The sequence below is a fragment of the Oncorhynchus clarkii genome, chromosome 21 (genome assembly GCF_045791955.1).
Source record: "Oncorhynchus clarkii lewisi isolate Uvic-CL-2024 chromosome 21, UVic_Ocla_1.0, whole genome shotgun sequence".
Classification (NCBI taxonomy): domain Eukaryota; kingdom Metazoa; phylum Chordata; class Actinopteri; order Salmoniformes; family Salmonidae; genus Oncorhynchus; species Oncorhynchus clarkii.
The window spans coordinates 9,288,589-9,306,371 of NC_092167.1; the positions used below are offsets into that span (position 1 = coordinate 9,288,589).

The 17,783-nt window shown below is 46.0% G+C and overlaps 1 protein-coding gene across 1 annotated transcript in view; it reads left to right on the plus strand.

Moving 5' to 3' along the window:
• The window catches only part of LOC139378469 (anoctamin-4-like), a 52,438-nt gene continuing 34,655 nt past the window's right edge, over positions 1-17,783 (plus strand). The window contains exons 1-3 of the mRNA XM_071120662.1: positions 1-445; positions 1,377-1,457; positions 17,308-17,544. Coding sequence (XP_070976763.1) covers positions 205-445; positions 1,377-1,457; positions 17,308-17,544 — 559 coding nt within the window. The 5' untranslated portion in view covers positions 1-204. The remainder of the gene's footprint in view (positions 446-1,376; positions 1,458-17,307; positions 17,545-17,783) is intronic.

Consider the following 17,783-nt stretch of genomic DNA (forward strand, 5'->3'; position numbering starts at 1 on the left):
ATTTTCCAAGCTTTCTGGAAGGACGAAGTCAGGGTGGCCGATAACAGAATGGCAAGCCAAATTATCCATAAAAAAATACGTTATACATCATGAGTAGTTGTAGGCTAGGTTCTGTATTTATTTATAGTCATTAAAATATTAGCTACACTTGTGCTCGAGACATGTAGGCTGGTTAACATATCCCAGGAATTGAACTTGCTGGTGATGATGCTCGTGGATCATGACTGTTCTGGGACTGATGTTCGGTTGGTTCGTCAACTCAACAAGGGTATGAGGATTCAACCAGGGATATGCAGCGGAGGGACCGAGCAGCAACGGGGATGTAAAACCGGAGACGTCAATGAAAATATCGTTTGTCTGCAATCTCAGGATGAAACGGGACGGGTGTGTCCTGGAAGCCCAGCACTGGCGACAGACACGCGGCTATCCTCCTGTTCCACAGCAGGTAAAGTCCAAAGAAAGCATTGTATATTTTTTCTGTAAGGTTTTCAAAGTAGGCGACACGAGATTAATGAAAACAAATGAATAACCCCTTTACATAGGAGCTCGTATATCTGATTCTGTAGATAAGTGTTGGTGCATGGGTGGTGATACAATGTAGCAAAATGTACAGTGCGCTACAATTTACACTAACATCCCACACTAACTTTAAATTAACAATTTAAGCAAGTACATCCCGTTTCATCCTGATGAAGCCTAAATGTGATTGTTTTTCTATAGGCCAACTCAGAGTTATTAAACATTAACTTTTTAATTTCCCTTGATGACCCAGATTTAATTGGTTATTTCTCAGCTCATCAGCCATAGTTTTCAAGGTTAATTTTTTATTTGACTGGATGACCCTCATAATCGTAGCCAGCAAAACTGTCTGACTCAACATAGGTCTTGTAGTGTACGTGGAGACAGTATTGCAATTTAGGACCTATTTAGTGCGCCTTTACTTTAAATACATATTGGATAGTTCGGCGCAAATGTTTTCAGTTCATTTTCAGAGTGGCGACAACAAACATCCCCTGAATTAAAGGAAACATGTATCTCTGAGTACAGTATTGATTATATTGCAGCACTTTCCCCAACCCAGACACAAAAGTCCATTCAAAAACAGACGTTATTTATTTAGTACGTTTCAGCAGCCTCTGGCCAGATTTAGCTCCTCCATTAAAGCTAATCGAACTAATGGGGGCGTTTTTGTCTTCTGTTCTAAAACACAAAAAATGTCCTCCAAGAAACTCCAACGCAGTAAATCAACTACTGTGTGTGACCTTGCATGGGATAAATTCAGGTTATCTGGGGTGAATAAACATGTTCTTGAAGGTTGAGTGTGATGTGAGAGTGGCTCTGATCAAGGGCAACCAATGATGATGTTGTCTTTCCAGACCGTGAACCAAGCAGTGGCAGTTACAACGTCTCCACTGGAACGGGAACCTTTTACAGCTGCGTCAGTCAGATCACCATCGGTAATTGTACTTTACAGAATGTCTTACTCTATATCCAAAAGAGAGCGCAAGGGGAGGCCATATTTGGTTTGGCGGGAAAAAGTCACACTGAAACTTTCAGAAATGTTTGGAAAATAGACCCTGTGTGAAAACGCTGACCACGCCAAGAAATTCGACTTTTAAAAAATGAGTCTGTCCTTTATCAGGTAGAAGTAGACCAGATCCAATATCATGCATCTTTTACACCTGCACATGAACAATTCCTCAGGTGCTGTATGTGGAGTTCTTGACAATGAAATTGATATAGAGTAGCCTAGATAAAAAGCTAATGTTTAATGGATGCATGGATGAGTTTTTGACCAGGCACAAGTCACCCACAGATTGATCATTCTAAATGTAGCACACATGCTTTACCTTGAGCCTCCTCTAGTCTTCAGAAAATGACAAATCAATAGCCTTTCTCAATAAGCTGCCTTCAGAGGAGTCAATATACCCCCTGGATGAGTGTGATTTTAAAATCTTTCCCCATTGTTTGGCCAGGATAGGGTACTCTGCATCACTATGGGTCCCCTAAGTGCTAATGGGCGATCAGTCTCCCCTAATTCAACCCTATTGGTTTGCTGTAGTCTTTACTCTAGTAAGTGCTGTTGATTATTGGAAATGAATAAGCGTATTATAACCATGGACAATTCCTGGATTACAAACAAATGGTGTTCTAAAGTGATGAGCTACATCTAATCAAATGTATTTAATTGATTTATTGATGCAGAATATTCGCCTGGTCAAACATACTGATTGCTGCACTCACCATTGTTTGAATTCACTTATTGACCAGGCCAGCTGATCACAGCCCATGATGAATCCAGATACAATTCCATTTTACTGTAAACAAATTGACCAGACTTTCAGCACGCTTATAGGGAAGGACGTTCAACAAGCACTTGCACAAATGACTGAGGATTGGCTGAGAGAAATTGATAATAAAAAGATTGTGGGAGCTGTTTTGTTAGACTTCAGTGCTGCGTTTGACGTTATCGATCTTAGTCTGCTGCCGGAAAAACACGTGTTATGACTTTACACCCCCGACTCTGCACTATACACGCCAGCTACTACAGCGAGTGAAATCACTGCAACACTAAACAAAGAGCTGCAGGTAGTTTCAGAATGGGTGACAAGGAATAAGTTAGTCCTAAGTATTTCAAAAACTAAAAGCATTGTATTCTGGACAAATCATTCACTAAACCCTAAACCTCAACTAAATCTTGTAATAAATAATGTGGAAATTGAGCAAGTTGAAGTGACTAAACTGCTTGGAGTAACTCTGGATTGTAAACTGTCATGGTCAAAACATGTTGATAAAACAGTAGCTAAGATGGGGAGAAGTCTGTCCATAATAAAGCGCTGCTCTGCCTTTTTAACAACACTATCAACAAGGCAGGTCCTACAGGCCCTAGTTTGGTCGACCTGGACTACTGTTCAGTCGTGTGGTCAGTTGCCACAAAGAGGGACCTCGGAAAATGACAATTGGCTCAGAACAGGGCCCTTACATGTACACAGAGAGCTAACATTAATAATATCCATGACATGCTGAATGCACTGAGGTGTCTGTTTAAACTACTAGCACACAGCTGAGACACACATGCCTACCCCAAAAGACATGCCACCAGAGGTCTCTTCACAGTACCCAAGTCAAGAACAGACTATGGGAGGTGCACAGTACTATGTAGAGCCATGGCTACATGGAACTCTATTCCACATCAGGTACAGCGCATTCGGAAAGTATTCAGACCCCTTGACTTTTTCCAAATTTTTGTTAAATTACAGCCTTATTCTGAAATTGATTAAATAGTTTTTCCCCCTATCAATTTACACAAAATACCACATAATGACAAAGCAAAAAACCCCTTTTTGGGGGACATTTATTTTTTAAAAAACATGTTTTTTTAATGGTATCACATTTACATAAGTATTCAGACCCTTTACTCAGTACTTTGTTGAAGCACGCTTGTCAGCGATAACATCATTGAGTCTTGGGTATGACGCTACAAGCTTGGCACAACTGTATTTGGGGAGTTTCTCCCATTCTTCTCTGCAGATCCTCTCAAGCTCTGTCAGGTTGGATGAGGAGCATCGCTGCACAGCTATTTTCAGGTTTCTCCAGAGATTTTAGATCAGGTTCAAATCTGGGCTGTGGCTGGGCCACTCAAGGACATTCAGAGACTTGTCCCGAAGCCACTCCTGCATTGTCTTGGCTGTGTGCTTAGGGTCGTTGTCCTGTTGAAAGGTGAACCTTCACCCCAGAGGTCCTGAGCGCTCTGGAGCAGGTTTTCTTCAAGGATTTCTCTGTACTTTGCTCCGTTCATCTTTCCCTCGATCCTGACTAATGCCCCAGTTCATGCCGCTGAAAAACATTCCCACAGCATGATGCTGCTACCACCGTGCTTCACCGTCGGGATGGTGCCAGATTTCCTCCAGATGTGTCGCTTGGCAGTCAGGCCAAAGAGTTCAATCTTGGTTTCATCAGACCAGAGAATCTTGTTTTTCATGGTCTGAGAGTCCTTTAGGTGTGTTTTGCCAAACTCCAAGCGAGCTGTCATGTGCCTATTACTGAGGAGTGGCTTCCGTCTGGCCACTCTACCATAAGGGCCTGATTGATGGAGTGCTGTAGAGATGGTTGTCCTTCTCTGGAAGGTTCTCCCATCTCCACAGAGGAACTCTGAAGCTCTGTCAGGGTGACCATCGGGTTCTTGGTCACCTACCAGACCAAGGCCCTTCTTCCCTGATTACTCAGTTTGGCTGGCGGCCAGCTCTAGGAAGAGTCTTGGTGGTTCCAAACTTCTTCCATTTAAGAATGATGGAGGACACTGTGTTCTGTTTTGCTAGCACAGACTGGAATATGTTCCGTGATTCTTTCAATGACATTGAGGAGTACACCACATGAGTGCATCGAGGACGTCGTCTCCACAGTGACTGTACGTACATACCCCAATCAGAAGCCATGGATTTCCGCTTTCAAGGAGTGGGACTCTAACCCAGAAGCTCATAAGAAATCCGTCTATGCCCTCAGATGAACCATCAAACGGGCAAAGCGTCAATACAGGACTAAGATCGAATTGTACTACACCGGCTCGGACGCTCGTTGGATGTAGCAGGACCTGCAAACTATTACAGACTACAAAGGGAAGCACAGCCGAGAGCTTGCCAATGACACGAGCCTACCAGATGAGCTAAATAACTTCTATGCTTGCTTCAAGGCAAGTAACACTGAAATATGCATGAGAGCATCAGCTGTTCCGGACGACTGTGTGATCACACTTTCCGCAGCCAATGTGAGTAAGACCTTTAAACAGGTTTACATTCACAAGGCTAAAGGGCCAGACGGATTACCAGGACGTATACTCCGAGCAATGCGCTGACCAACTGGCAAGTGTCTTCACTGACATTTTAAACCTCTCCCTGTCGGAGTCTGTAATACCAACATGTTTCAAGCGGACCACCATAGACCCTGTGCCCAAAAACACTAAGGTAACCTGCCTAAATGACTACCGACCCGTAGCACTCATGTCTGTAGCCATGAAATGCTTTGAAAGGCTGGTCAATGCTCACATCAACGCCTTAATCCCAGAAACCCTAGACCCACTCCAATTTGCATACCGCACCAACAGATTCATAGAATATGCAATCTCTGTTGAACTCCACACTGCCCTTTCACACCTGGACAAAAGGAACACCTATGTGAGAATGCTGTTCATTGACTACAGTTCAGCATTCAACACCATAGTGCCCTCAAAGCTCATCACTAATATAAGGACCCTGGGACTAAACACCGCCCTCTGCAACTGGATCCTGGACTTCCTGACGGGCCGCCCCCAGGTGGTGAGGGTAGGTAACAACACATCTGCCATGCTGATCAACACAGGGACCCCTCAGGGGTGCATGCTCAGTCCCCTCCTGTACTCCCTGTTCACTCATGACTGCATGGCCAGGCACAACTCCAACACCATAATTAAGTTTGCTGATGACAGAACAGTGGTAGGCCTGATCACCAACAACGGTGAGACAGCCTATAGGGAGGAGGTCAGAGACCTGACCGTGTGGTGCAAGGACAACAACCCCTCCCTCAACGTGATCAAGACAAAGGAGATGATTGTGGACTACAGGAAAAGGAGGACCGAGCACGCCCCCATTCTCATCGACGGGGCTGTAGTGGAGCAGGTTGACAGATTCAAGTTCCTTGGCGTCCACATCACCAATAAACTAACATGGTCCAAGCACACCAAGACAGTGGTGAAGAGGGCATGACAAAACCTATTCCCCCTCAGGAGACTGAAAAGATTTGGCATGGGTCCTCAGATCCTCAAAAGGTTATACAGCTGCACCATCGAGAGTATCCTGACAGGTTGCATCACTGCCTGGTATGGCAACTGCTCGGCCTCCGACTGCAAGGCACTACAGAGGGTAGTGCGTACGGCCCAGTACATCACCGGGGCCAAGCTTCCTGCCATCCAGGACTTCTATACCAGGCGGTGTCAGAGGAAGGCCCTACAAATCGTCAAAGACTCCAGCCACCCTAGTCATAAACTGTTCTCTCTGCTACTGCACGGCAAGGGGTACCGGAGTGCCTAGTCTAGGTTCAAGAGGCTCCTAAATAGCTTCTACTCCCAAGCCATAACTTTCCTGAACAACTAATCAAATGGTTACCCAGACTATTTGCATTGCCCCCCACTGGAATGCTGCTGCTACTCTCTTATCTATGCGTAGTCACTTTAATAACTCTACGTACATGTACCTCGACACCGGTGCACATTGACTCTGTACCGGTACCCCTTGAATATAGCCCAGATATTGTTATTTACTGCTGCTCTTATTATTGTTATTTCTTACTTTTTGGGATATTTTCTTAAAACTACATTGTTGTTTAAGGGTTTGTAAGTAAGCATTTCACTGTAAGGTCTACACCTGTTGTATTTGGCGCATGTGACATACAATTTTATTTATTTGATTGGACTTTCTTGGACCTTCAATGTTTTGGTACGCTTCCTCAGATCTGTGCCTTGACACAATCCTGTCTGGGAGCTCTACAGACAATGTTAACTTGCCAAAACTATATTTTGTTTTGTTTTGGCAAGCCGGTTAAGCTTCTGATAGGCTAATTGACATTATTTCAGTCAATTGGAGGTGTACCTGTGGGATGTATTTCAAGGCCTACCTTCAAACTCAGTGCCTCTCTGCTTGACATCATGGGAAAATCTGAATAAATCAGCCAGGACCTCATAAAATAATTGTAGACCTCCACAAGTCTGGTTCATCCTTGGGAGTAATTTCCAAATGCCTGAAGGTACCACGTTCAGCTATACAAACAATAGTATGCAAGTATAAACACCATGGCACCACGCAGCCGTCATACCGCTCAGGAAGGAGACGCCTGTCTGCTAGAGATTATTGTACTTTGGTACGAAAAGTGCAAATCAATCCCAGAACAACAGCAAAGGACCTTGTGAAGATGCTGGAGGAAACGGGTACAAACGTATCTATCCACAGTAAAACGAGTCCTATATCGACATAACCTGAAAGGCCGCTCAGCAAGGAAGAAGCCACTGCTCCAAAACCTCCATAAAAAAAGCCAGACTACGGTTTGCAACTGCACATGGGGACAAAGATCGTACATTTTGGAGAAATGTCCTCTGGTCTGATGAAACAAAAATAGACCTGTTTGGCCATAACGGACCATCGTTATATTTGGGGGAAAAGGGGGAGGCTTGCAAGCCGAAGAACACCATCCCAACCGTGAAGCACGGGGGTGGCAGCGTCATGTTGTTTGAGTGCTTTGCTGCAGGAGTGACTGGTGCACTTCACAAAATAGATGGCATCATGAGGGTGGAAAAGTATGTGGATACAGTGCCTTGCGAAAGTATTCGGCCCCCTTGAACTTTGCAACCTTTTGCCACATTTCAGGCTTCAAACATAAAGATATAAAACTGTATTTTTTGTGAAGAATCAACAACAAGTGGGACACAATCATGAAGTGGAACGACATTTATTGGATATTTCAAACTTTTTTAACAAATCAAAAACTGAAAAATTGGGTGTGCAAAATTATTCAGCCCCTTTACTTTCAGTGCAGCAAACTCTCTCCAGAAGTTCAGTGAGGATCTCTGAATGATCCAATGTTGACCTAAATGACTAATGATGATAAATACAATCCACCTGTGTGTAATCAAGTCTCCGTATAAATGCACCTGCACTGTGATAGTCTCAGAGGTCCGTTAAAAGCGCAGAGAGCATCATGAAGAACAAGGAACACACCAGGCAGGTCCGAGATACTGTTGTGAAGAAGTTTAAAGCCGGATTTGGATACAAAAAGATTTCCCAAGCTTTAAACATCCCAAGGAGCACTGTGCAAGCGATAATATTGAAATGGAAGGAGTATCAGACCACTGCAAATCTACCAAGACCTGGCAGTCCCTCTAAACTTTCAGCTCATACAAGGAGAAGACTGATCAGAGATGCAGCCAAGAGGCCCATGATCACTCTGGATGAACTGCAGAGATCTACAGCTGAGGTGGGAGACTCTGTCCATAGGACAACAATCAGTTGTATATTGCACAAATCTGGCCTTTATGGAAGAGTGGCAAGAAGAAAGCCATTTCTTAAAGATATCCATAAAAAGTGTCGTTTAAAGTTTGCCACAAGCCACCTGGGAGACACACCAAACATGTGGAAGAAGGTGCTCTGGTCAGATGAAACCAAAATTGAACTTTTTGGCAACAATGCAAAACGTTATGTTTGGCGTAAAAGCAACACAGCTGAACACACCATCCCCACTGTCAAACATGGTGGTGGCAGCATCATGGTTTGGGCCTGCTTTTCTTCAGCAGGGACAGGGAAGATGTGTCATGTACTGTCATGTTGTGTCTTGTCTCTGTCCTTTCCCTTCACCCTGTCTCCCTCTGCTGGTCGTTGTTAGGTTACCTTTTCTCCCCCGCTTTCCCCCAGCTGTTCCTTGTCTCCTCTGACTACCCATTCACCCCGTTTCCCACCTGTTCCCGTTTTCCCTCTGATTAGGTCCCTATATCTCTCTCTGTTTCTGTTCCTGTCCTTGTCGGATTCTTGTTTGTTGTGTTTCATGCCTGAGCCAGACTATCGTCATGTTTGCTGTAACCTTGTCCTGTCCTGTCGGAATCTGCCGGTCTATCTGAGCCTACCTATGTTTGGTTATTAAAGAAGCTCTGTTTAAGTTAGTTCGCTTTTGGGTCCTCATTCACTCACCATAACAGAAGAATCCGACCAAGAATGGACCCAGCGACTTCGGATCCTCTCCACTCAGCCGTCGGGATCCAGGGAGCGATGCTAGGCAGACACGAGCAGGAAGTGTCTGCTGCTCGACATGCCGTTGAGACCCTGGCCACCCAAGTCTCCAACCTCACAGAACAGGTTCACCATCTCCGCCTCGATCCACCGGCCACTTCCAGGGCTTTCGAATCTCCGGAGCCCAGAATCAATAACCCGCCGTGTTACTCTGGGGAGCCCACTGAATGCCGCTCGTTCCTCACCCAGTGTGATATTGTGTTTTCTCTCCAGCCCAACACTTACTCCAGGAGCACTGCTCGTGTCGCCTACGTCATATCTCTCCTTATTGGACGGGCTCGTGAGTGGGGCACGGCAATCTGGGAGGCAAGGGCTGAGTGTACTAACCAGTATCAGGACTTTAAGGAGGAGATGATACGGGTTTTTGATCGATCTGTTTTTGGGGAGGAGGCTTCCAGGGCCCTGTCTTCCCTATGTCAAGGCAATCGATCCATAACAGACTACTCTATTGAGTTTCGCACTCTTGCTGTCTCCAGTGGCTGGAACGAGCCGGCCTTGCTCGCTCGTCTTCTGGAGGGTTTCCGCGCAGAGGTAAAGGATGAGATTCTCTCCCGGGAGGTTCCTTCCAGCGTGGATTCCTTGATTGAACTCGCTATTCGCATTGAGCGACGGGTTGATCTTCGTCACCGAGCTCGTGGAAAGGAGCTCGCGCTCTCCGTCGCCTCCCTCTCCGCATCACTACCATCTTCCTCTGCCGGCTCGGGTGCTGAGCCCATGCAGCTGGGAGGTATCCACATCTCGACTAAGGAGAGGGAACGGAGAATCACCAACCGCCTCTGTCTCTATTGCGGTTCCGCTGGTCATTTTGTCACTTCATGTCCAGTAAAAGGCCAGAGCTCGTCAGTAAGCGGAGGGCTACTGGTGAGCGCTACTACTCCTGTCTCTCCTTCAAGATCCTGCACTACCTTGTCGGTCCATCTACGCTGGACCGGTTCGTCAGCTTCCTGCAGTGCCTTAATAGACTCTGGGGCGGAGGGCTGTTTTATGGACGAGACCTGGGCTCGGGAACATGACATTCCTCTCAGACAGTTAAAGGAGCCCACGGCCTTGTTCGCCCTGGATGGTAGTCCTCTCCCCAGGATTCAGCGTGAGACGCTACCTTTAACCCTCACTGTTTCTGGTAATCATAGTGAAACCATTTCTTTTTTAATTTTTCGTTCACCTTTTACACCTGTTGTTTTGGGCCATCCCTGGCTAGTTTGTCATAATCCTTCCATTAATTGGTCTAGTAATTCTATCCTCTCCTGGAACGTCTCTTGTCATGTGAAATGTTTAATGTCTGCTATCCCTCCTGTTTCCTCTGTCTCTTCTTCACAGGAGGAGCCTGGTGATTTGACAGGGGTGCCGGAGGAATATCACGATCTGCGCACGGTGTTCAGTCGGTCCAGGGCCACCTCTCTTCCTCCACACCGGTCGTATGATTGTAGTATTGATCTCCTTCCGGGAACCACCCCCCCCCGGGGTAGACTATACTCTCTGTCGGCTCCCGAACGTAAGGCTCTCGAAGATTATTTGTCTGTAGCTCTTGACGCCGGTACCATAGTCCCCTCCTCCTCTCCCGCCGGAGCGGGGTTTTTTTTTGTCAAGAAGAAGGACGGGTCTCTGCGCCCCTGCATAGATTATCGAGGGCTGAATGACATAACAGTGAAGAATCGTTATCCGCTTCCTCTTATGTCTTCAGCCTTCGAGATCCTGCAGGGAGCCAGGTTTTTCACTAAGTTGGACCTTCGTAACGCTTACCATCTCGTGCGCATCAGGGAGGGGGACGAGTGGAAGACGGCGTTTAACACTCCGTTAGGGCACTTTGAATACCGGGTTCTTCCTTTCGGCCTCGCTAACGCTCCAGCTGTCTTTCAGGCATTAGTCAATGATGTCCTGAGAGACATGCTGAACATCTTTGTTTTCGTTTACCTTGACGATATCCTGATTTTTTCACCGTCACTCCAGATTCATGTTCAGCACGTTCGACGTGTCCTCCAGCGCCTTTTAGAGAATTGTCTTTTTGTGAAGGCTGAGAAGTGCACTTTTCATGCCTCCTCCGTCACATTTCTCGGTTCTGTTATTTCCGCTGAAGGCATTAAGATGGATCCCGCTAAGGTCCAAGCTGTCATTGATTGGCCCGTCCCTAAGTCACGCGTCGAGCTGCAGCGCTTTCTCGGCTTCGCGAACTTCTATCGTCGTTTCATCCGTAATTTCGGTCAGGTGGCAGCTCCTCTCACAGCCCTTACTTCTGTCAAGACGTGCTTTAAGTGGTCCGTTTCCGCCCAGGGAGCTTTTGATCTCCTCAAGAATCGTTTTACATCCGCTCCTATCCTTGTTACACCTGACGTCTCTAGACAGTTCGTTGTCGAGGTTGACGCGTCAGAGGTGGGCGTGGGAGCCATCCTTTCTCAGCGCTCCCTCTCTGACGACAAGGTCCACCCATGCGCGTATTTTTCTCATCGCCTGTCGCCGTCGGAACGTAACTATGATGTGAGTAACCGCGAACTGCTCGCCATCCGGTTAGCCCTAGGCGAATGGCGACAGTGGTTGGAGGGGGCGACCGTTCCTTTTGTCGTTTGGACTGACCATAGGAACCTTGAGTACATCCGTTCTGCCAAACGACTTAATGCGCGTCAGGCGCGTTGGGCGCTGTTTTTCGCTCGTTTCGAGTTCGTGATTTCTTATCGTCCGGGCTCTAAGAACACCAAGCCTGATGCTTTGTCTCGTCTCTTCAGTTCTTCAGTAGCCTCCACTGACCCCGAGGGGATTCTCCCTGAGGGGCGTGTTGTCGGGTTGACTGTCTGGGGAATTGAGAGGCAGGTAAAACAAGCGCTCACTCACACTCCGTCGCCGCGCGCTTGTCCTAGGAACCTTCTTTTCGTTCCCGTTCCTACTCGTCTGGCCGTTCTTCAGTGGGCTCACTCTGCCAAGTTAGCCGGCCACCCTGGCGTTCGGGGTACGCTTGCTTCCATTCGCCAGCGTTTTTGGTGGCCCACCCGGGAGCATGACACGCGTCGTTTCGTGGCTGCTTGTTCGGTCTGCGCGCAGACTAAGTCCGGTAACTCTCCTCCTGCCGGCCGTCTCAGGCCGCTTCCTATTCCCTCTCGACCGTGGTCTCACATCGCCTTAGATTTTGTCACCGGACTGCCTTCGTCAGCGGGGAAGACTGTTATTCTTACGGTTGTCGATAGGTTCTCTAAGGCGGCTCATTTCATTCCCCTTGCTAAGCTTCCTTCTGCTAAAGAGACGGCACAAATCATCATCGAGAATGTTTTCAGAATTCATGGCCTTCCGTCAGACGTCGTTTCGGACAGAGGTCCGCAATTCACGTCTCAATTTTGGAGGGAGTTTTGCCGTTTGATTGGGGCTTCCGTCAGTCTCTCTTCCGGCTTTCACCCCCAGTCTAACGGTCAAGCAGAACGGGCCAATCAGACTATTGGTCGCATCTTACGCAGTCTTTCTTTTCGTAACCCTGCGTCTTGGTCAGAACAGCTCCCCTGGGCAGAATACGCCCACAACTCGCTTCCTTCGTCTGCGACCGGGCTATCTCCTTTTCAGAGTAGCCTCGGGTACCAGCCTCCGCTGTTCTCATCTCAGTTCGCCGAGTCCAGCGTCCCCTCCGCTCAGGCTTTTGTCCAACGTTGCGAGCGCACCTGGAAGAGGGTCAGGTCTGCACTTTGCCGTTATAGGACGCAGACTGTGAGGGCTGCTAATAAGCGTAGAACTAAGAGTCCTAGATATTGTCGCGGTCAGAGAGTTTGGCTCTCCACTCAGAACCTTCCCCTTAAGACGGCTTCTCGCAAGTTGACCCCGCGGTTCATTGGTCCGTTCCGTATTTCTCGGGTCATTAATCCTGTCGCAGTTCGACTTCTTCTTCCGCGATACCTTCGTCGCGTCCACCCGGTCTTCCATGTCTCCTGCATCAAGCCCGTCCTTCGCGCCCCCGCTCGTCTTCCCCCCCCCCCCCCCCCCCATCCTTGTCGAGGGCTCACCCATCTACAGGGTCCGTAGAATTTTGGACATGCGTCCTCGGGGCCGTGGTCACCAGTACCTCGTAGATTGGGAGGGGTACGGTCCTGAGGAGAGGAGTTGGGTTCCCTCTCGGGACGTGCTGGACCGTGCGCTGATCGAGGATTTCCTCCGTTGCCGCCAGGTTTCCTCCTCGAGTGCGCCAGGAGGCGCTCGGTGAGTGGGGGGGTACTGTCATGTACTGTCATGTTGTGTCTTGTCTCTGTCCTTTCCCTTCACCCTGTCTCCCTCTGCTGGTCGTTGTTAGGTTACCTTTTCTCCCCCGCTTTCCCCCAGCTGTTCCTTGTCTCCTCTGACTACCCATTCACCCCGTTTCCCACCTGTTCCCGTTTTCCCTCTGATTAGGTCCCTATATCTCTCTCTGTTTCTGTTCCTGTCCTTGTCGGATTCTTGTTTGTTGTGTTTCATGCCTGAGCCAGACTATCGTCATGTTTGCTGTAACCTTGTCCTGTCCTGTCGGAATCTGCCGGTCTATCTGAGCCTACCTATGTTTGGTTATTAAAGAAGCTCTGTTTAAGTTAGTTCGCTTTTGGGTCCTCATTCACTCACCATAACAAGATGGTTAAAATTGATGGGAAGATGGATGGAGCCAAATACAGGACCATTCTGGAAGAAAACCTGATGAAGTCTGCAAAAGACCTGAGACTGGGACGGAGATTTGTCTTCCAACAAGACAATGATCCAAAACATAAAGCAAAATCTACAATGGAATGGTTCAAAAATAAACATATACAGGTGTTAGAATGGCCAAGTCAAAGTCCAGACCTGAATCCAATCGAGAATCTGTGGAAAGAACTGAAAACTGCTGTTCACAAATGCTCTCCATCCAACCTCACTGAGCTCGAGCTGTTTTGCAAGGAGGAATGGGAAAAAATGTCAGTCTCTCGATGTGCAAAACTGATAGAGACATACCCCAAGCGACTTACAGCTGTAATCGCAGCAAAAGGTGGCGCTACAAAGTATTAACTTAAGGGGGCTGAATAATTTTGCACGCCCAATTTTTCAGTTTTTGATTTGTTAAAAAAGTTTGAAATATCCAATAAATGTCGTTCCACTTCATGATTGTGTCCCACTTGTTGTTGATTCTTCACAAAAAAATACAGTTTTATATCTTTATGTTTGAAGCCTGAAATGTGGCAAAAGGTCGCAAAGTTCAAGGGGGCCGAATACTTTCGCAAGGCACTGTATATTGAAGCAACATCTCAAGACATCAGTCAGGAAGTTAAAGCTTGGTCGAAAATGGGTCTTCCAAATGGACAATGACCCCAAGCATACTTCCAAAGTTGTGGCAAAATGGCTTAAAGACAGAGTCAAGGTATTGGAGTGGCCATCACAAAGCCTGACCTCAATCCAATGGAACATATGTGGGCAGAACTGAAAAAGCGTGTGCGAACAAGGAGGCCTACAAACCTGACTCAGTTCCACCAGCTCTGTCAGGAGGAATGGGCCAAAATTCAACCAACTTATTGTGGGAAGCTTGTGGAAGGCTACCCCAAATGTTTGACCCAAGTTGAACAATTTAAAGGCAATTCTACCAAATACTAATTGAGTGTATGTAAAAATTTGACCCACTGGGAATGTAATGAAAGGAATAAAAGCAGAAATAAATAATTCTCTCTACTATTATTCTGACATTTCACATTCTTAAAATAAAGTGGTGACCCTAACTGACCTAAGACAGGGAATTTTTACTAGGATTAAATGTCAGGAATTGTGAAAAACTGAGTTTAAATGTATTTGGCTAAGGTGTATGTCAACCTCTGACTTCAACTGTATATAGACAGGTGTGGGCCTTTTCAAATTATGTCCAATCAATTGAATTGACCACAGGTCTCAAGGATGATCAATGGAAACATGATGCACCTGAGCTCAATTTTGAGTCTCATAGCAAAGGGTCTGAGTATTTATTTATTTATTTATTTTAGTAATATGTATATATTTTAATTGTTTGTACTTTTTACCCCTTTTCCTCCCCAATTTCGTGATATCCAATTGATATTTACAGTTTTGTCCCATCGCTGCATCTCCCGTACGGATTCGGGAGAGGCGAAGGTCAAGAGCCATGCGTCCTCCGAAACACGACACTGCCAAGCCGCACTGCTTCTTGACACACTGCTCGCTTAACCTGGAAGCCAGCCGCACCACTGTGTCAGAGGAAACACTGTACAGCTGGCGACCAAAGTCAGCGCGCATGCGCCTGGCCGCCACGCTGAACCAATTGTGCACCTCCTCATGGGACTCCTGGTCGCGGCCAGCTGCGACACAGCCCGTAATCAAACCCAGATCTGTAGGGACACTTCCAGCACTGCGATACAATGTCCTAGACCGCTGTGCCACTCGGGAGACCCCTGTTTTTATTTTTAATACATTTGCTAAAATGTCAACCTGTTTTCGCTTTGTCATTATGGGCTACAATGTGTAGATTGATGAGGAAAACATTTAATTGAATCAATTTTAGAATAAGGCTGTAACGTAACAAAGTGTATAAAAAGGGAAGGGGTCTGAATACTTTCTGAATGCACTGTAACTGATGATTTAAAAAACAGACAATAATACACCTCATGGAACAGCGGGGACTGTGAAGAGACACACACACACGCCTACACATGATAATACACCCACTCTACACACAAGTACACCTGGATTTTGTATTATAGATATGTGGTAGTAGAGTAGTTGCCTGAGGGAACATACTTAATGTGTTGTGAAAAGTGTTATGAAATGTAATGTCATGTAATATGTTGCCTTAATGCAACACATTTTTTTACTTTGAGATTTGTGTATTGTTGTGAATTGTTAGATACTACTGCACTGTTGGAGCTAGGAACACGAGCATTTCGCTACCAATAACATTTGATTTGATTTAATGTTGCTGGACCCCAGAAAGAGTAGCTGCTGCCTAATGGGGATCCTTAATAAATACAACATAATACAAATCTAGCCCAATTCTAGGCACCTGCATAGTAGTATACCTTGGTCCCTCTAAGAGGCAGGAAGTGCTGGCGGTGGTGATCTGGGCCTGACGTTCCTCAGAGAGCTAGGCAGGGTCATTTTTTTATGATGACTGCGACAGAGATGTTGCTTAGAACACACTGTATCATTCAAACAGCTCATTGCATGGATGGTTTTAGAGGGCACCCTGAAGCACACACAGGTGTGGATTACCTTGTATGCTATAGCATTTCAAGTAGCATACAGTTGCAATGGAGGTTGAGATTTCCCAGGGATCCACTACATTTGCAATTATAGGAATAAAGATTTATGTTAATGAATAAAGAGTAGTAATAAAGTTGCCACCCGAAGAGGCGATACATTTTTTTCCTACATTCTTAACTCCATTTTACCGCTTGCTTCAGTGTAATATATAGCCTAATAAAAAATGCAATAAATTATGTATTACTGTCTACTGATGCTTTACACAACATTAATAAGAAGGGTACTTCAGCTCTTCAGTATGGGCCATTCTACTCTCAATGTTTGTCTATGGAGATTGTCAGCAACGGTTGTGGCTGAAATAGCCAAATCCACTCATTTGAAGTGTATCTTATAATGTGCTGGGGGTGTGTTTCCAGAAAAGCTAAAGAAGGCTCTCTTTGCTCTTTGGTGTGATGCCCGTTGAGTGTGGACGGAGATATTTGCGTTGATGCAATGTCTTTAGGATTGTTGGGTATGTTGGCAACCTTCATGTGGTATGCTTCAAAAGGAAAGTCAAATGCATAAAGTAAACTCTGTTAAATCAATTCAAGTTAAATGTACACTCTGCCGCATGCTATCAATGTTACCATATTTTTCTTATTTAATTCTACAGATTTTACAGAATTGACAGACTTCCACAAAGGTGCTTGCAGTTGGAAATGTTTCACAACATACCTTTTTAATAAAGATTTAGTTGTCAACTGTCAAAACATACTTTTTGTCATAAGTAGCCTCCTCATACTTAGTTATGATACTTCCCAAGATGTATGTGGAAGTAGACCACTGACAAAGGAGAAACGAAGATGGACTCATCAAACAAGGGAAAGGACAGTCGTGGAGCAACATCAACCACTAGAGAGCAGCATTGTTATGGACATAGCACCCACATTTTTCCTTTTGAACTGGGAGAGCGAAATATGTCAGCATTTTGCTTAATTGGTCCAACTAGGGAAGCGGAACCCTGAATTTCTGAGATATAGGAAATGTAATCGTAAGTGGAAACTCAATCCTCCAGAGAGCAACAACCTTAGTTTCATTATGAAACAGGAAATTATTTGAATAATATCACTAATTTCCCTTTTCAAGGAATGGGATTTTTCTGCAATGTCTGACTTTCTGGGATCTATTCAATAACAAGGATTTTCAAAGAACCATGACATTGCTATAAGAGAAATAGACTAAGTATGCAAGTTGCAAGGACAAGTGTTGACATTCACATGCTTTCCAGGGTTATGTGTTATAGGAAGGGAGTCCATGTTTTGAGAAACTCTTTCTGAGATATTAATATTCCCTACAGGGTTTGATCTCGGGGGCCAAGTGGCCATTGGCATCTCTCATTGGAAGAGTCCATTCCCTCCCAGAGGTCACCCCCTGTGTGACAGTCCTGATGGGGTTCGCTCCGAGGCCTCTGCTGCCACAGCCCCGCATCTCCCTGAGTACCAAGAGCCAGTGTCCTGTCCTGCCTCCCTGTCAATCAACCCGATATCATCCCACTGCAGCGCCAGCCAGGAGACCATCAGCGACAGCAGCACAAGTAAGGTTTCACCTTTCAACTTTGAACCCTGACTTCATTCTAATCTCAGCTCTGTGGTTTGGTCACTAGCAATCCGGCCTAGAAACGGCTTTATCCTGCCTAAGCTCAGAACCTTTGGCGTTCGGGGTAAATTGGTTCTGAGTTGCACAGAAGAGAGTATCCTGGAATCACATTATAGTGTGAACACACCTGGATCGTTCCATATCATTTCACCAAGTCATTACACCCACTATCTCAGA